The 16012-nt window shown below is 41.2% G+C and overlaps 1 protein-coding gene and 1 long non-coding RNA gene across 2 annotated transcripts in view; one reads left to right on the forward strand and one right to left on the reverse strand.

Moving 5' to 3' along the window:
- The window catches only part of LOC311257708, a 61234-nt gene extending 51526 nt beyond the window's left edge, over positions 1–9708 (forward strand). The window contains exons 3-4 of the long non-coding RNA XR_014622661.1: positions 9057–9141; positions 9624–9708. This is a non-coding gene — a long non-coding RNA (uncharacterized lncRNA). The remainder of the gene's footprint in view (positions 1–9056; positions 9142–9623) is intronic.
- dock2 (dedicator of cytokinesis 2) overlaps positions 6446–16012 on the reverse strand; it is a 105949-nt gene continuing 96382 nt past the window's right edge. The window contains exons 38-51 of the mRNA XM_084353531.1: positions 15429–15518; positions 14364–14468; positions 12702–12843; positions 12166–12247; positions 11946–12030; positions 10770–10856; positions 10361–10537; positions 9807–9890; positions 9582–9719; positions 9020–9147; positions 8564–8765; positions 8325–8430; positions 6930–7078; positions 6446–6705 (exon numbers count right to left, since the gene is read on the reverse strand). Coding sequence (XP_084209657.1) covers positions 6643–6705; positions 6930–7078; positions 8325–8430; positions 8564–8765; positions 9020–9147; positions 9582–9719; positions 9807–9890; positions 10361–10537; positions 10770–10856; positions 11946–12030; positions 12166–12247; positions 12702–12843; positions 14364–14468; positions 15429–15518 — 1638 coding nt within the window. The 3' untranslated portion in view covers positions 6446–6642. The remainder of the gene's footprint in view (positions 6706–6929; positions 7079–8324; positions 8431–8563; positions 8766–9019; positions 9148–9581; positions 9720–9806; positions 9891–10360; positions 10538–10769; positions 10857–11945; positions 12031–12165; positions 12248–12701; positions 12844–14363; positions 14469–15428; positions 15519–16012) is intronic.

Here is a 16012-nt window from a genome sequence, read left to right on the forward strand (position 1 = left end):
TAACAGATTAGACAGTCACATCCTGGGTGTAGAGATGACACTGAGTTCATCTCACAATGCCCACTCACACAAACAGGAACTCACCCGGCCTGTTTGGGATCATTAACGCAGTAATTAAGAAAAATAGAAGAGAAGAACTGAGTGAGAGTACGGAGAAAGCTTTGAGGAGACAAAAGAGAGATTATACACTGTTGGCTGCATTCTGCTGTTATATTTTGTACTACGCTGGCTTTCAGACTCTCTGATGCTATTACCAGACACCAAGGACACATTATGAGGTGACGAAAATTTATAGTGTGTCCTAACCCCAGCTATCTTAAGACTACTGCATTAAATTTTAAGACCTTGACGGGACAGAGCGAAGCAGCAGATCAAAACACTGCTGACCAAAGCCAAACTGCTGGAATGAGAGAACTGACCTTGTGCATGAATTTAACTTTGGTGGGAGAAGACAAAACAACAACGTAGGCCTACTTTTAAATTAAAGGTGCAATGTGTAAGAATGTTTGGTGAAAACTTTCAAAACATGGATGACGAGGATGTTTTGTGTTGCAAAGCATGTTTAGCATGCTAACCAGCTAACCCCTGGTCCATCCTGCTGCAAGTTAGTCATATAAACACCAACACATGGTCAGTGCTTTGAGCTCCCATTCTGAACCGCTAGCTGCACGGCTAACTGAGCTAGCTAGTTAATGGCAGCTACAGTTGGCATCAGTAAGCGGTTACTTTGGTGATACTGTATGCCGCACCCTCTTCCTTCTGAGTATGAATTCAACAGCTGGCTAATTCTTACATATCGCACCTTTAACCACTGATCATAGGATGAAAGACTAAAGGGAGCAAGAATCCAAGTCACAAGCAGAACTTCACTGTTATTGTGATGAGAGAGCTGTAGAGACAGAACTACACTTCTTAACACAATGTCACAATTACACACACATATTAGGAAACAATTATTCCCAAAGTTGGAAGAAGAATTTGCACAAATTTCCAAAATTCCAAAAAACAGGGAGAAATTACCAATCAATTTTGGGGTGAAAATACATACAATATATGTGGGAATCAAAGGTTCAGTGAATCTCTGGTTTTCACTCCTGCATCAAGCAAGTGTCGGCTCCAACATCATGTCACAGCTGAGGGGACTTTCTGCTCCTCCCCGCTCAGAGGCAAACATCCTCTTCAGCAAGATGGCAGCCATTCAGCCAAAGCATGAAAGGGAAGTCATGACTATGGAACTGATAACGCCTTCTGTTGCGTTCACCTTCATCATGAAATGTACTTCCTTCTGTTGGTCACACACAAGGAAGTTATGCGTAGGGGATGTCATGTGAACACAAAACCTGCATTGTTGGAATATTATGAGCTGTGTTTTGTGGGATTTTGTGTTTTTGGTTGTTAATTTCCTTCCTAATTTATTCATAATGCTAATTGTGCTTTGGCAACACGTAATGCTAATAATGCCTGATTGAATTGAATTGAATTGAATTGAATGACTGCAAGACTGTAACAGAGAAGGGAGATGCAAACTCAGGAATATCAGACTGAAATTAATTAGAGTAAAGCAGTTCACTGGTCTAGCATTGGATTCATATGATATTTGACCAAAAAAGAAACCAGAAGTTTCACCTCTCTTATTTCATGCATTTGTCTTCCTTTAAGAAACATGGTGTGTTCATTACCCACAATGCAACGTAGCCACTGAGTGACATCACTGGAGGCAATTTATCTGATTACATGCAGCTTCCTCTGGAGCCACAAAAGGCTTTATGCTACTATTTTCACATATGCAGTCATGTGTAAAATTGGTGGAGTTGCCCTTTAACTGGCCTGTTCCCAGGTAACTTTTGATAAAATCCCACAAAACACAGCTCATAATAGTCTTCATAGAGAACAATGCAGGTTTTGTGTTCACATGACATCACCTATGCATAACTTCCCTGTCTCATTCCTCGTGTGCTGACAGAAGGAAGTACATTTCATGATGAAGGTGAACGCAACAGAAGGCGTTATCAGTTCCATAGTTATGACTTCCCTTTCATGTTTTGGCTGAATGGCTGCCATCTTGATGAAGAGGATGTTTGCCTCTGAGCGGAGAGGAGCAGAAAGTCCCCTCAGCTGTGACATGATGTTGTAGCCGACACTTGCTTGATGCAGGAGTGAAAACCAGAGATTCACTGAACCTTCGATTCCCACAGGGGCGACTTGCCACTCTAATGTGAGAAAACACTCAACCTGTCTGTACAGAAAAATCAACTTCTTCACCTCTCCTGCCCTTACAGCAGACCACAACACGTTTTATTATTCAGGCTTTCTTTTACGGTGCTGCAATGCCTTACAGAACAACAAGATTTTTAAATTTCTTTGTCATATTATCCTCTGAGGATTCACAACAGGCATGCAAGTAGTCTGTGTAATCCTTCATCATTCATCTCCTTAACCCAAACACAATATTTTACTGCCCCCTAGTGGACAAGTATCATAACTACAACTCTCATTATGACGCTATGGCTCACATGAAGCTGCAATACAATAACCGCACTGCAATTTCAACAATAATGACAAAGCTTATGAGGAAGTCTTCCAATGCTTATCTATAATTTGCTTGAAATTAGCTATAAACGAATTTGCTTCCACTGGGCCAGATATTAGTATCACTGTTTTCACATTACCACCTTTATTACTTTGCCATCAACTGCTCATTATGAAATTCATTATGATTTCTGACGGAGCGGGGCTGCTCAGCCATGTCCGTCATCCTCCACTCAGGCTGATGCAGACAACAGCCCTGAACAGCCTGCAGATCTCTCAGGCCCAGGAGGAGCTGTGTGCAGCTGTGTCACTTTAGAAAGATATTAAAAAAGCCAACAGTGAGTGCATCTATAATTTACTGACCATTTTTACTCCATCCGAAATAAATTGAAAAGCTTCTCATGTTCAGCAGGGCTTTACTCATGTCCACATGGAGTAAGAATTCAAATAACTTTTAAAAAAAATGTATCCAGTCTTTTTTTCTTTGATGATTTTATCTGTCTGGGTGAACAGCTAATGAGCTGCAGTTTTGTTATTATTATACAGGGTTTTTTTTTGTACATACACCTAGACTAAGCCTCCAAAATTGTATGTGCAGTATATGTGCATGCGTCCGTCAGTTTATTTGATCATGATACATTTAATCACACCAGATATCAGAAGAACAGCTGCGCATTTTTACCTTCATCCCACCCCATTAAAGTAATTAAATAGATCATGTTCCTGCAAGACAGCTCCTCATTTACAGCTCTGACACTTGCACAAGATATTACAGGTTGTGCACTGTTAAAAAGAAGAAAAAAAAGAAACCCAGTTGTTTTGCCAATGGGAGCTCCTCTTTCCCACAGTCAATTCTGTGACTTTGTGACATCACACTGCATCACCATGTCACATATTTGCATAATTTAAACCTATATTCACGGGAGAAGTGAAGTTATAAGGGGAAGCTGAAAACATGACAGAGCTGACTGGCAACACGGTGTGCGGTGCTGACCAATCAGAGCAGTGGGGGGGAGGGGCCTTTAAGAGAGAGACAGGAGCATTTCAGATAGAGGGGGGCTACAGAGCTGCAGCACTGATGTGGTTTTTGAGCATTAAAGCATGTAAACCTATTCTAGTAGTAATCCAAAATACAATTGTGAATCTGAAAATTAGCATAATATGTCTCCACTGCAAAAATAAATCAATATTTTCACATTGCATTTAGCTTCAGGGTTCTCTTTACAGAAATCCTGTTTAGTTCAAGATAGCACAAGGTTGTTTTTTTTATGTATTGATTGATGGATACACCTACAAACACAAACTTTATTTTCCTGCACGTTCGTTACAGAAACTGAACCAGTCTTTCTTTTGAACAAATTTCACTTTTGTACAAAACTGCTGCGTCCTCTGTGGTTGTGCAGAAGGATCTTCGGTCTTTTAAAATACAAAATCCTAAATAAAAAAATATAAATGGGTGTGCATTTCACTCTTATCGACATTTCCCAAAATTCTATCAAACTGAAACAAAATGTGCTTATTGCTCAACTGCAACTGCATGCTGTGATTGCTCATGTAAAGCCTGTACGACGCTCTGAGGATTCAGGATATTAATAAACTTGATATAATGACTAATTAAACAGACACAAATGTGGACGTCTGAGCACTTAAGTTATACCCATTAATATGACATGACAGCACCAAACAAAATGAAGCTCCAATTAAAGCTTCAAACTAAACGACAAGAGTTTGACGTGCCTTCAGAGGCTAAAAGTAACACCAATAATGAATATGAGATGTGTATATTTAATTCTTGACGGGCTTTCCATCTTGAAAGCAAAGGAGCGACAGAGCAGGATCATTAACTGTAATATTAAATTGATAAATATCACAAGCCATGAATCATGAGTCATATTTTTAAATAAGTTAAATTAATTAATTTAACCCACCAGAGGTTTTTATCGGTTAGTATCCTGGGTTTTAATATTTTGGTAGCAGTCTTGGTGTTTTAGATGGAGATGATTCTGTTGGTCAGTCAAGCGATGCAGTGCCTTCAGTCACTGGGAGAATAATACTGCCTTATACATCATTTAACTTAACCACCAACCCGATTCCCCCTCCTCCTCTTTTTTTGGCAGAAGTAAGATAGATGTCTGAAATCACTCTGTGGTCACGGAGCAATGGTTTAATCAGAGGATCCACACTCCAGACTCAAGCAGGACTTTGCATGAGTTTCAAAAGGCCAGCCTGCAACTTTAAATTGGCTGTGGAGAAACTCGCTGGTCAGTGTGGCACCAGATAATGGAGGTATTAATAAGGGAAAGGAGAAATGTCTCCATTGTTCTAAATCACCTCTGACTGAGAACCAAGAGGACATAAAACCACCAGCGGGCAAATTTGAGGTATTCATCCACATCTACGACTCATTAAAACAGCCTCATCTGAATGATTTTCTCTAACATAATGACCTTTCACCAATGCAGGTGACACATTAAGTCCCTTATTGACTGAGCTGGCTGCTAATACATAATCGTCATATGCAATAACCTTTCTGCTCTTTTCACACTTTATCTTCATATCTTTATTAAAATGTCACTAAAGTCGATGAAGAAAGTAAGACTTAAGCTAATTTCCTGCCCACCTCACTTCTTCACTACATGTCAGGGCATTGAGGGTTGCATTCAGAATAAACCAAGAATGACTTGCAGTATCTGGAGGGAATCGGCAACAAAGTGAGCGAGGGCGAGATAACACAAGTCATAAAGTAAAGCTCCACACTGGCCTGAAGGCTGCGATGTTTCTCCACCTCAAATTCTGTCTCTTGCTGCCGGAGAAAAGAGGAAATCAGCTCGCCACCCGACGAGGTTGTTTTCTTTCCTCCAGCCCACAAGAGTTCTTCACATCAAGGGAGCAGGCCTTGCAGACACGTCCATCCTGGGTTGTTCTTTCATAATTCACACTCCCTATCACCCAGCGTTCAGAGGAGAGACTCTTCAGGGAACCAACGGGCTCATATCGAGCAATATCAACATAGATTAAAAACCACACAGTCATCGCCACAGCAGAGCTTCTCATTCCTGCATACCAAAAACTTTGTGGGGACTCCAGAAGGTCAGCTTGCAACTTTCTAGTTTTAGTTCTGTTACTTCCTCTTTTATGTTGAAGTCCTCCCCCCGTGTGTCACGTTTTACTTTACACTTCCTGTCTTTGTCTTTTCCCCGCCTGTTTTCTGTGCTCACCTGTATGTCATCTGTTAATTAACCCCGGTGAATTTCATTTGGTGTTTTCTCTTCATTCTTTATACATTTGTCTATGTTTCCTGTGTCTGTTCCCTGTGTCTTTCTGGTCAATTCAGAGTTTCATAGTTTTTTTAAACATTTGCCTGCCTTAAATGCTGAATTAAGCTAGCAGAGTTGGCAAACAGGCAATAAAAAGTGATCTACATTTTGTCATATAACTCAAAAAGCCTCTATCTCCCAAATATCAAACTATTCCCAAAAGCTTTATTTGTTTTTAGGTTTGAAATAAAAGTAAATCTTGTTCCAAATCGTACTCAAGCACAATATAACAGATTGTCCTAAACTGTGTGCAAACAACAAATGTTGTAGCATTTGTACACTTGGCTCCAGAGTTTGTTGCTCCCTATTATATTTGAATGTATCACTTTGTTTGTTGTATCAGTGCCAAAGCTTTCTGGCAGCGTGTTCCTGTTTAAAGTCCTTCGGGAGGGCACAGGAACCTTTGTGCTTTATCAAATTATTATTTTTCCATTAACGTCAGTCAACAATGCTGGAAAGTATATAATAAGACGCTTTTTAATCAAGCACATCAGCGGGATGGTTTGTGTTTGCTCATTCATGTTGAATCTGAATTGATTGAAAAGCTGTAAGGTGGCATTTAGCTTCACTGGGAATCATTTGAATTACCAGGAAAAAGGTCATGGTGCAAAAATAGCCTTTATTGATAGGTAAAATCAATTATATTAAGGCAAGAGCAATACAGGGACTGACAGGCAGACTGACTGAGAGAGAGTGAATACATAATTGGTTTCAGCCTGCAGGTTGATGTGAGCTTCTTTGTAAAACAGATGCTAAAAAAATAAGCAAAGGCAACAGGAAATTAATAAGACAGATTTCAGAAGTGATTGCCGCTGTCTTTGGCTGAATCACTGGACTTCGTATCCTCTGATTTGGAGCTCTGTTGAAACAAACAAACAAGCACAAGGTTTACTCTCAGTTAGGGCTAAACATGACTTAAAATGGGTCCATGACGTTTAATTGGAAGACTTTGTTGGTGTAAAAACACATGATTTTGTTCTTTTACATTTTAACATTGCTTGGAATGTAGTAGAATTGTAGTACTGTTTTGTGAGTGCCAGCCTGATGTTGCTCTATGGAACAACATAAATCAGTTGGTCTCACCTTGGACTTGAAGAGGAGGTTGATGACTCCCTTTGAGCGCCTGTCAGCTGTTCGGTCAGAGGTCCCACAGACAGACATGCTCTTACTGTCCCTCCTGGCTCTGACGGAGTCCACCTCTTCTGCGCCCCCCACCACCGCCAAGGACAGACCTATAGACAGGATCAACTTCAGTGTTTGTGTCACTGATAATCAGCTTACAATCAAACCTTTACATGAGTTTTGTGATGTCGATACCTGACTTGCTGACTTTGACTTCATATACCCATAAACATGGTGGACAAAAGTAAATGTTTGGTGGGTGTTAAGAAACTTTTATTTGTTTATTGCATCTACATTTTTTGCTCACGTGCAATTTGCATGGACTGGACATAGCTATCAACGCTCAGAGTAATAAAATATGACACATCATGTTTGTGGCATCCATCTTGTTTCCACATTACGGCTTAAAAGCTCACAGACACACCAAAGTTTGGAATTGTGCTCTTGTAAATGTTCTGCTGATGAACTGTTTGCTCAGGCAACACTGGTCCCACTACATCGAGTCTGTACAGTTTGCAGTCAGCGGGGCTAATCTACAGTAGTGTATTAACACCACAGTCAGTGCTGGCTCAGCTGGCCTGGTTCAACACGGCAGGATGCCAGAGAAACATGAGTAAATTGTGGCCTGATGCACTATTTGGAAGTGCAGGGTTATGTAACTGTAACAATGAAACATGAACTGGATGAGTCTGCGGGCCAGTTTGGAAAATTACAACGGACATGACTGACCGACTAATTTACCACCTGACATCAGGGTTTGTGTTAGGTCAGGCTCTCACTTCAACACTCTCTAGCCTGCCAATTTTGTTTCAGTGTATACAGTGAATATACAGGCGCTCTACTACAGCCGCAACAATTAGTCAATTGATCGATCTGAACATTGGCTGGTTCCAGCTTCTAAGATGAAAGGATTTGCTGCTTTTCTTTGTCATTTGGTGAAGAATCGTTTTTTATACTGTAGGTTGGACAAAAGAAACTTTGCCACATTCAGATTTTTCTTTGGATCCGCATCAAATTGATCTCACTCATAGATACCAGCCAAAAAAGTGGAAGAAGTGAGTGAAAATTCCTGGATCTGTCTGCACCATAGGTTAATGGGGTCTATTCTGGGCCGAGACCCAAACGGCCGGACATGGGCGGAAACATAATCTCCTTTGCGGAGGTAATAACGTTAGTTGCAGCCCTACACTGCACTTCAAAAGTCATATTCCTGCAATGACCTTGAGTGTGTTTTTCCTTACAGTCAGCTTTCCAGAACGGAAAAAACACAGTACTTCCTTTCAGGTTTTTATGTTGACTTTGTCGGTTCATAGCTATAACTCAATTACAGTACACTACTTGTGATTTGTTAGTCACCTGTGATGGCGGGCAGGGATCTGGAGTTGGCATTGGTCAACGACACTTTTCCTTCATTTGGATCAGATAAGTTGGTGTCACTGCGGAACTCCTGTTTCTTGGACAGCTAGAGGGAGACAGAGATCACACAAAACTCAATAACCACAGCGCCTCCATTACTTAAACACCCCTTTAACTTGCTTCTTTTCCTCCCTCCTCTCTCATCCCATGCTCTACCTCCCACTGAAGCTCATTCTCACCCGTTTGCAGTCCAACGTGTTTGTCCTTTCTCTTTCCTCTGAGATGAAGATCATGCTGCTCCTCTTCTTCTTCTTCTTACTCTTTCTCAGCTTGACCTCCGCGTCGCCCACTGTCACCACCACCTCCTCCGTTGTGCTTGTGCTCACGCTCCCGCTGGAGCGCTGAAGGGTCCAGGAGGTTGGCGACTCGGGGGGGAGGTCCCTGGGAGGGTGTGAGTAGTAAATAAAAGGGGCTGAATGTTGAATTTACATATTCAGTTTGTTGCTAGGAACAGATCTTTGCACTTTGAGATTGACTGTAGGCTTTAATTGAGACAAATTGGTGGCCATTTTATTACAACATAGTGGATGTAACCTGTAGATGAGATGTGTCATTCTTGCATTATTTATTGAGGTTCTCTCGACACTCCAAGGTCACTAGATGGATTCATTCATCAACACGTATGTGTCTGCTACCTGTCTGCATGGACCTTGGTCGGCGTCCCACATTCAGATCCCTGCAGTGAGGAGATGGAGATGATGGACTGACGGAAAGAGCGCAGCATGGAGCGAGGACGAGTGGACTTCCTCTCATCCAGGTCGGGCTGAAAATACAGAGTCGAACTACATTATATCAAGATAAACAGACAATACTCCTGCTTGGATAGTGACGGTGAAACAAAGCAGAAGTGCATCATTAGAGTATGCAAGAAAAGCATAAACAAGTGAAGTTGCCCTTAAAAACAGCATATCATCACTCCCACTCATCGTTAGTTTAATCGCCCCTGAAGGGCAGAGCCAATTTACAACTTAATGACCATATTTAGCCCCAGTCAGTCCATCCAAAACTTTGCTCTGGTTGTAGAGAAATTTAAGGGCCCAAATCCCACGTCAACGCTCTACTCTGAGGCTTTCATGAGCACTTTGATCTTTAAAATCCGCCTGGGTCAGCTCATTTGCAGCTTAATTAACGCAGCTCTACTGCAGTAGCTGTGAATCCGGAACATGTTTTAGACTACAGACCACTACCGGTTCTTACCAGCTCTCTCACTCCGTACTCCTTCTCCACTTTCTTCTTCAGCTGTTTGAAACACTCCTCCATGCGCTCGTGGAAAGGACGCAGGTCGTCCGTCACTCTCTTCCCGTGGAGAGAGATCCCTCCACCGAGTAATGGGATCTGTGAAGGAGAACGTCCACATGAAAGTGAGGCAACTATACGTGGTGTTTATATGTATCCAAGAATGTGAGTTGGCGCGTTGAATACCTGCCATGCGATGAGGTCTTTGAGGCGCAGCAGTTTATCTCTGTCCTCAGTGTGCTGCTGGGTGTACTCTTCGGTAAAGAACGCCTGATACAGACGATATATCAGAAATCCATTTCATGACTTTTCCATCCAATTGCACTTTCAAAACACACTAAAATGATCCTAACTCCTCCCGAGTTATGAAAACAGCAGCCTCAGGAAGTGATATTGCTTTTTGATACCATCTGAATTTTAGCCAATTCATCACGAGATATGAAATTTGCAGTAAGCGCAGATAACCTTTCAGGGGGTCAGTCATCATAGAAAATTGCACCTTTTTAAAATTCTACAAACACAGTCACAATGAATCAGAACGTGTTTGGAAGGAAAAATAAGCTCAAACCTAACCTCCACTGTTCCTTTACCTTGTCAAAAAACTAAACAAGAAAACCAATAAACAATGACTAGAAATAATGACCCATGACCAGGGGTGTAATTTATAAAAATCAAACTCAGTTTAACTCTCATTGGGCCTTGAAAAGTGTATTTGTATAAATTCAGGGCTGATTCTTTACCTTCTCATACTTTGCAAAGCCGCCCATCACAGCCGGGTCCACGATGCCGTTGAGCAGCATGGAGAGAGGGTTGATGGGGAGGCTCCAGTCAGCCTGGTATTGGTTAATCATGGTCAGAATCTTCTCATTGGTGGACTCCATGGTCTCTATGGCGTTCTCCAGTGGAGACAAGGTGGTCTGGATGGAGAGTGGTAGGAAGAGCAGAGGGAGGGAGGGGGGGAGGAGCAGAGGGAGGGAGGAGAGAGACATGAAAAAATAAGGCAAAAAGAGACAGAAGAAGAAAGGGATGGATTTCAGAACGGTTGTGTGAAATGTGTAATAAAAACATTGAAATGCTACACTGGAGGCAGCAGTTCAAAGCAAACACACATGTCAATCATTGAGTGAAAACACTGCCTCACAGACTTACATGTTTCATGTCAGTAGCCTCAAACCAGCGTAGGATCCCTGGCAGCTTATACACAGTGGTGAAGGTTGTGCGTTCAATCCACATAGACTAAACATAGGGATGAAAGGAAGAAAATAGAAAGATAGATGAGCTTCTGCCACTTGTGAATACGCATAACATGATACCAAGTCAGACACTGACTGCTGTTGGAAGAAATCAAAGTCCTGCTCAGAAGTCTGCTTACTAGGATACTGTCTGTCTTGGTTTAAATGTCCAGTTTTCATCGAATATTTCTTCATTTTTTATCAAGTTAATGTCTTGGGACCACTGTGAGGGTAAGAGTGTTGGTAGTGTCCTTGCAGGAATATCAGCTGGTGTAAAGTTGATTGGCATAGTGTTCATAGGAGCAGATGAAGTGTAGTTACAGGCGAGGCCATCAGCGACTGTCCTGTCAAACTGTGCAGGATGAATCCACTGACGGAGGGTTTGGTACTGTGAGTGTAAATAGAAGTTTTTTGGTGCTTCCAAAAGACTTTCTTTGCTTCGTTGTGATGATTTTTCTCTCGTAGTTTCATTAGTTTCATTCTGTGTTGTGATATTTGTATTTTTGCAATTATCTTTTTAAAGTAATTTAGATCTTTAAGATTCTTCATTTGCTGTTTTTTTTCCGTTTCCGATTCCTTCATCATTTTGCATCCATTTCTGTGCGCCGTTCAATTCCAGTTCCTTAAAACAAAACATTCTCCGTTCTTCTTTTCCTCTCTTCCATTGGTGGGTGGAGACTAAATCAGATCCCTACGATAATAAAATAGTATTGGGAAAACAAATCTTCCTTTCTTCATCTCACTCATTCTGCATAGGCCTGATTACTTTTCTCAGTGTTTTTTGGTCTCATTATTATTTTCTTCAGACTCTGTGGGCCTGCTTTATTCCATCTCATTGGCCATTTTCTGTACTTTCTTGGTCACTGCACAATCTGATATCTAAACTTGCACAATAATACCTGAATCTTATGTCGCATCTCAAGTGCTCATCTAAAATCTTGAAACATAAACTGATGTCTTATCATATAATTGAAAAACAGGCTTCTTTTAAATAAAATCCTATTATTTCACAGACTGATAACAATGCAAGGATGCAACTCTAAGACTTTCATGGTCCCTGTGGTCATAAATCTTTTGATTAAAGAAAACTCACAGCAAACTCATTGTTGGGGTCCACAGGTCCTTTCCTCACAGGCCTGGAATAGTGAAAACGCTGCACATAGTTGGACTTGTAGAAGCTGCAAATGGTGGAAGAAAAGGCAGACAGAGTTCAAAATCAAAGGAGTCAAACGTAACATCATCATCACTTGTTCCACAGACATTTACATTTTTCCCTGTGAAAATATGATGAGCTAAAATGCTGTTTGACTGACTTGATAATCTGGTCAGGGCAAGGTTTGTTCTTCAGGCGAGGAGGAATCTCGAGGACCGGCTGCACTGTGAAACACTGGATATCTGGTTCAAATCTCTCAGGAATGAAACATCAATGCATGATGGAGGGTATCTCTACATCCCTGAGTCAGAAAGTCAAGCTGAGACGGATGTGCCTGACCTCCAGCGGCTGGGTTTAAATATACAGAGGCACACCAAAACAAAATTTAGATCCAGACATAAAGTGTCTAGATGTCGGGGTAAGTTTTCTTGCGTTTGGAGCAAAAGGTCCCCTGATGTTGTTTTTCAAAAAATACCAGATCTTATATTCAGATTTGTTGTGACTTCTTCAGCGATCTAAAAACAATTTAATGTTACAGGTACTGCAGAGTAAATGAATGTGTTTTTCTCTCTCGATGCAATAATCCACAAGAGTGCTTGTATAGACTGTAGACCATGTATAGCATTTACATTTACATTATCTGTTTTCTATGTACTTCCACATATGTGTAGCCGTGTTATGGTGCCAGAAGGATACACTGAAGTGGAGAGTTCCTGATGTCATCTCCTGGCATGGTGGTGGTGTTGAGGCGCACGGCGCTGGGGAACTGGCTCATCAGCTGGTTCTGAAAGTCCTCTCTGCGTTCATACTCCTTGCCGCGGTGAATGAACACCTTGTTCTGAAGCCATAGGAAATGAATTGGAGTTCGTAATAGCAATGAAAAGATTGCACCTTTATTCATTCTGTAAGCTGGTAGACATTGCATATCTTTTTCCAAGGCAAGGCAAGTTTATTTCAATAGTAAATTTCATATAAAACATTTTAAATAAAACAGTAGTTACAGTAGATTTAAAAGATTTAACAACTGCAAAATCATAAATATGTAACATAACGGGAAAGGCAGTGACAAACAGAAACGATTTAAGACCTCAGGTGTTCTGAGCTGAACCGAATCCTGCCTGTTCCTTTTTTGTCTCTGACCCTCGGGACAGTCAACAAACCTCTCACAGATGATCTAAGAGCTCTGGATGGCTCGTAAACAGAGCAGCGTATCAGAGATGTATTTTGGCCCCAAACCATTCAGTGCTTTGCAAATCTATAATAGCATTTTCAAATCAATTACTTGATGCATAGGAATCCGGTGCAAGGCTCTGAGAACTGGGCTGATGTGTTCCACTTCTTTAGTTTTAGCGAGGACTCGAGCAGCAGTGGTCTGATTGTTTACAAAAACGCTGTTGCAATAATCAAACTGTGAACAAGCACATTAAGTCTTGCTATTTTTTTCGGTGGTAGGAGGATGATTTTGTCATTCTGTTGATGTGGGTTCTGAAATGCAGAACTACACCACGATTTTTCAACATTATGGCTTCAAGAGGAGCACTGACATCTTTCTTTTTTGGCACCATTATTGTTTCAGTTTTGCATTCCAGCAGACCCACTAATTTTTTAAATGCACTAATCCACTGATTGTATTGGTCCATAATCATCTTGATTTTTTTGTTATGTAAATCGTCATCATTTTTGTAGTAATGTTGTTGTTTTCCCAAACGTGAACTATAATGGGAGTTGTGTATATGTAGATGTTGAATAGACTTGTACTAAGAATAGACCTTTAGGGAACTCAACATGTCAGTGCCGTTTGTTCAGATTTGTAACAATCAACTGACACAAAATAGTCTGTATGCTACAGACAGAGAGACAGACAGTCCCACCTATCAACTATGTTGAACACAGCACTGATATCCAGCTGTATTAAGACAAAGACTGTATCATGTCTGCATTTAAATACATGTTGTTTAAGATTGTTATCAGTTGATATTCAGAGCACAAAAGTGGACCTGTGCCTCGCCTCCACTCACTGCCCTGCCCTGCGCCTGAGTCACTGACTGTGTCATACTCCTTAGCACAGCAGATCAACACACCTTATGAATACAGCTCGAAACAGTGGAATATTTTATACCTGCAGTTTGCTGAAATCCACAGATCCACAATGTCCCCATAAGGTTCTCAATGTCCAATTATGTTTACTATCTCACTGGTGTATTTAGAAACTTGTCCACTGCTACAATTTTAAATAGCTTCAGCTTAGAAATCTTTTCTTTTTTTTGACCTTTTTGCACAAGCAGGGGAGTCAGCGTGTGTGTGTGTGCTGAAAGGGGGGAGAATACTTTTTGTAATACTGTTGTGACAAACACGAACCCTGAGGAAAGGAGGGTAGCCCTGTCCATAGTAGCCCACTGCAAAGTAGTCCGGCTTCGGCCGCAGGATCTTCATAATGTTCTCATAGAACTTGGCTTGTTTTTCCTGCAGAGAGAGACAGAGAGAGACAACGAGGGAGACAGAGGATCTGTTCAGGGGAGAGCTTCAGATGTGCACTGTGTGCAGCCGTAGCAGTTTTATCAGCTTGTGCCAATGACAAAGCTACCCTCAGCAGAATGCTGGGCCTTTGAGGGTGATAGATGTAGAAAAAATAAAGTGCAAAGCATCCAAGGGCAATGTCTGTCATTTATATAACCACATAAATTCAGCATTAGCTAAGAGAGCCACTGGTGCAGTCATATAAAGAGAGAGAGAAAGATTATTCCATTGTTAGGAAAAGTGTAATTCTCTGTGGGGAGGGGAAAAGGAGAGTTGAGTGAAGGAGAGATGGAGGGGGAGGTGGTGCTAAAGAACAAGTTAGGATTTGAGTATCGAGGGAATCACATCTGCCGTGGTCCTAAAGGAAGAGATGAAAGAAACAGAGGAGTGAGAGGACAGACTAAGATGGGTTAGGAGGGGTTTGAAGATGCTGATGATTGGCAAATCGCACTTTATGAGGTCATGGTAATGATGAAAGAGTTCTTCATGCAAAGGATCAGATTGAAAGGAGGATTTTGTGAAGTGAGAATTCCTTTTTCAATGTGAACGAATGATTGTGACGAGTGAGTGCAAACGATTAACTTGGTGTGAGACTCACAGGGAACAATATGTTCTGAGGTTAAGACAACATGATGTTCTGTACAACTTAGCACTCACAGTCCGGCTGCTGGAAAGTTTTCCTAGATTTAGCTTTCAAGGGTTAAGTAAACAACAGCTGTGCTGGAAGTGATGTTACTGCAGTTATAAAAAGACATAAATCGCCTGAATTCTCTTCTTTTTCTTTAAACACCCCCTTACATCCAATAACATCTATAACATCTATAAAGGGAATTCAGGGGATGACATACTGCAGAAGAAAATAGATCATGGTTATTGTGCAGAAGATGTGAGATTGTTGAGTATTACCAGTCTCTTGCTGAGCAATTCGTAGTCAAAGATCTCGTTTTCGTACTGATCAGCTAGTTCCTTACACAGAGTGATGGCCTCTTCCCACATCTAAACACACACACACAGACACAAAGGGAAAGAGAAGAGTGTCCGTCATTACACCATCTGCTAATAAAGCGGCAGCAGCTGTCGTGGTGGGAATTCATCTCGTGAAAATCTCTTTTTCCAGGTCTCTGGCGAGAGGACGGGAAATGTCTCTATCCCTGCTTCAAAGAACACAAAGCACTCTTGGAGAATACAAAATGACTGTGACACCAACACAGTGCTCAGAGACTGTGACTGCATGATTGCAACACTGTCTCATCCTTAAAAGATACTGGAGGTATGAGCGAGGAAAGGAATATTTTCCAAAATACAAGCCTGTGCACTGAATTCAGATTTTACAGGCTTTAGCTTTTCCCCAAGGAAAGAAAAATATTTTGTTCGGTTCTGTGATCTCGTTTTTTTGTGTGAAATGAATTCAGAAAGTTATGTTAATTTCTAAAATCAAAGCTTAAATACTCTTTCCAGAGTCATGATTCACTTTGGAGCTCCGAGCAACA

This window comes from Pagrus pagrus (assembly GCF_965226575.1).
Source record: "Pagrus pagrus genome assembly, chromosome: 5".
In the NCBI taxonomy this organism is placed as follows: Eukaryota; Metazoa; Chordata; class Actinopteri; order Spariformes; family Sparidae; genus Pagrus; species Pagrus pagrus.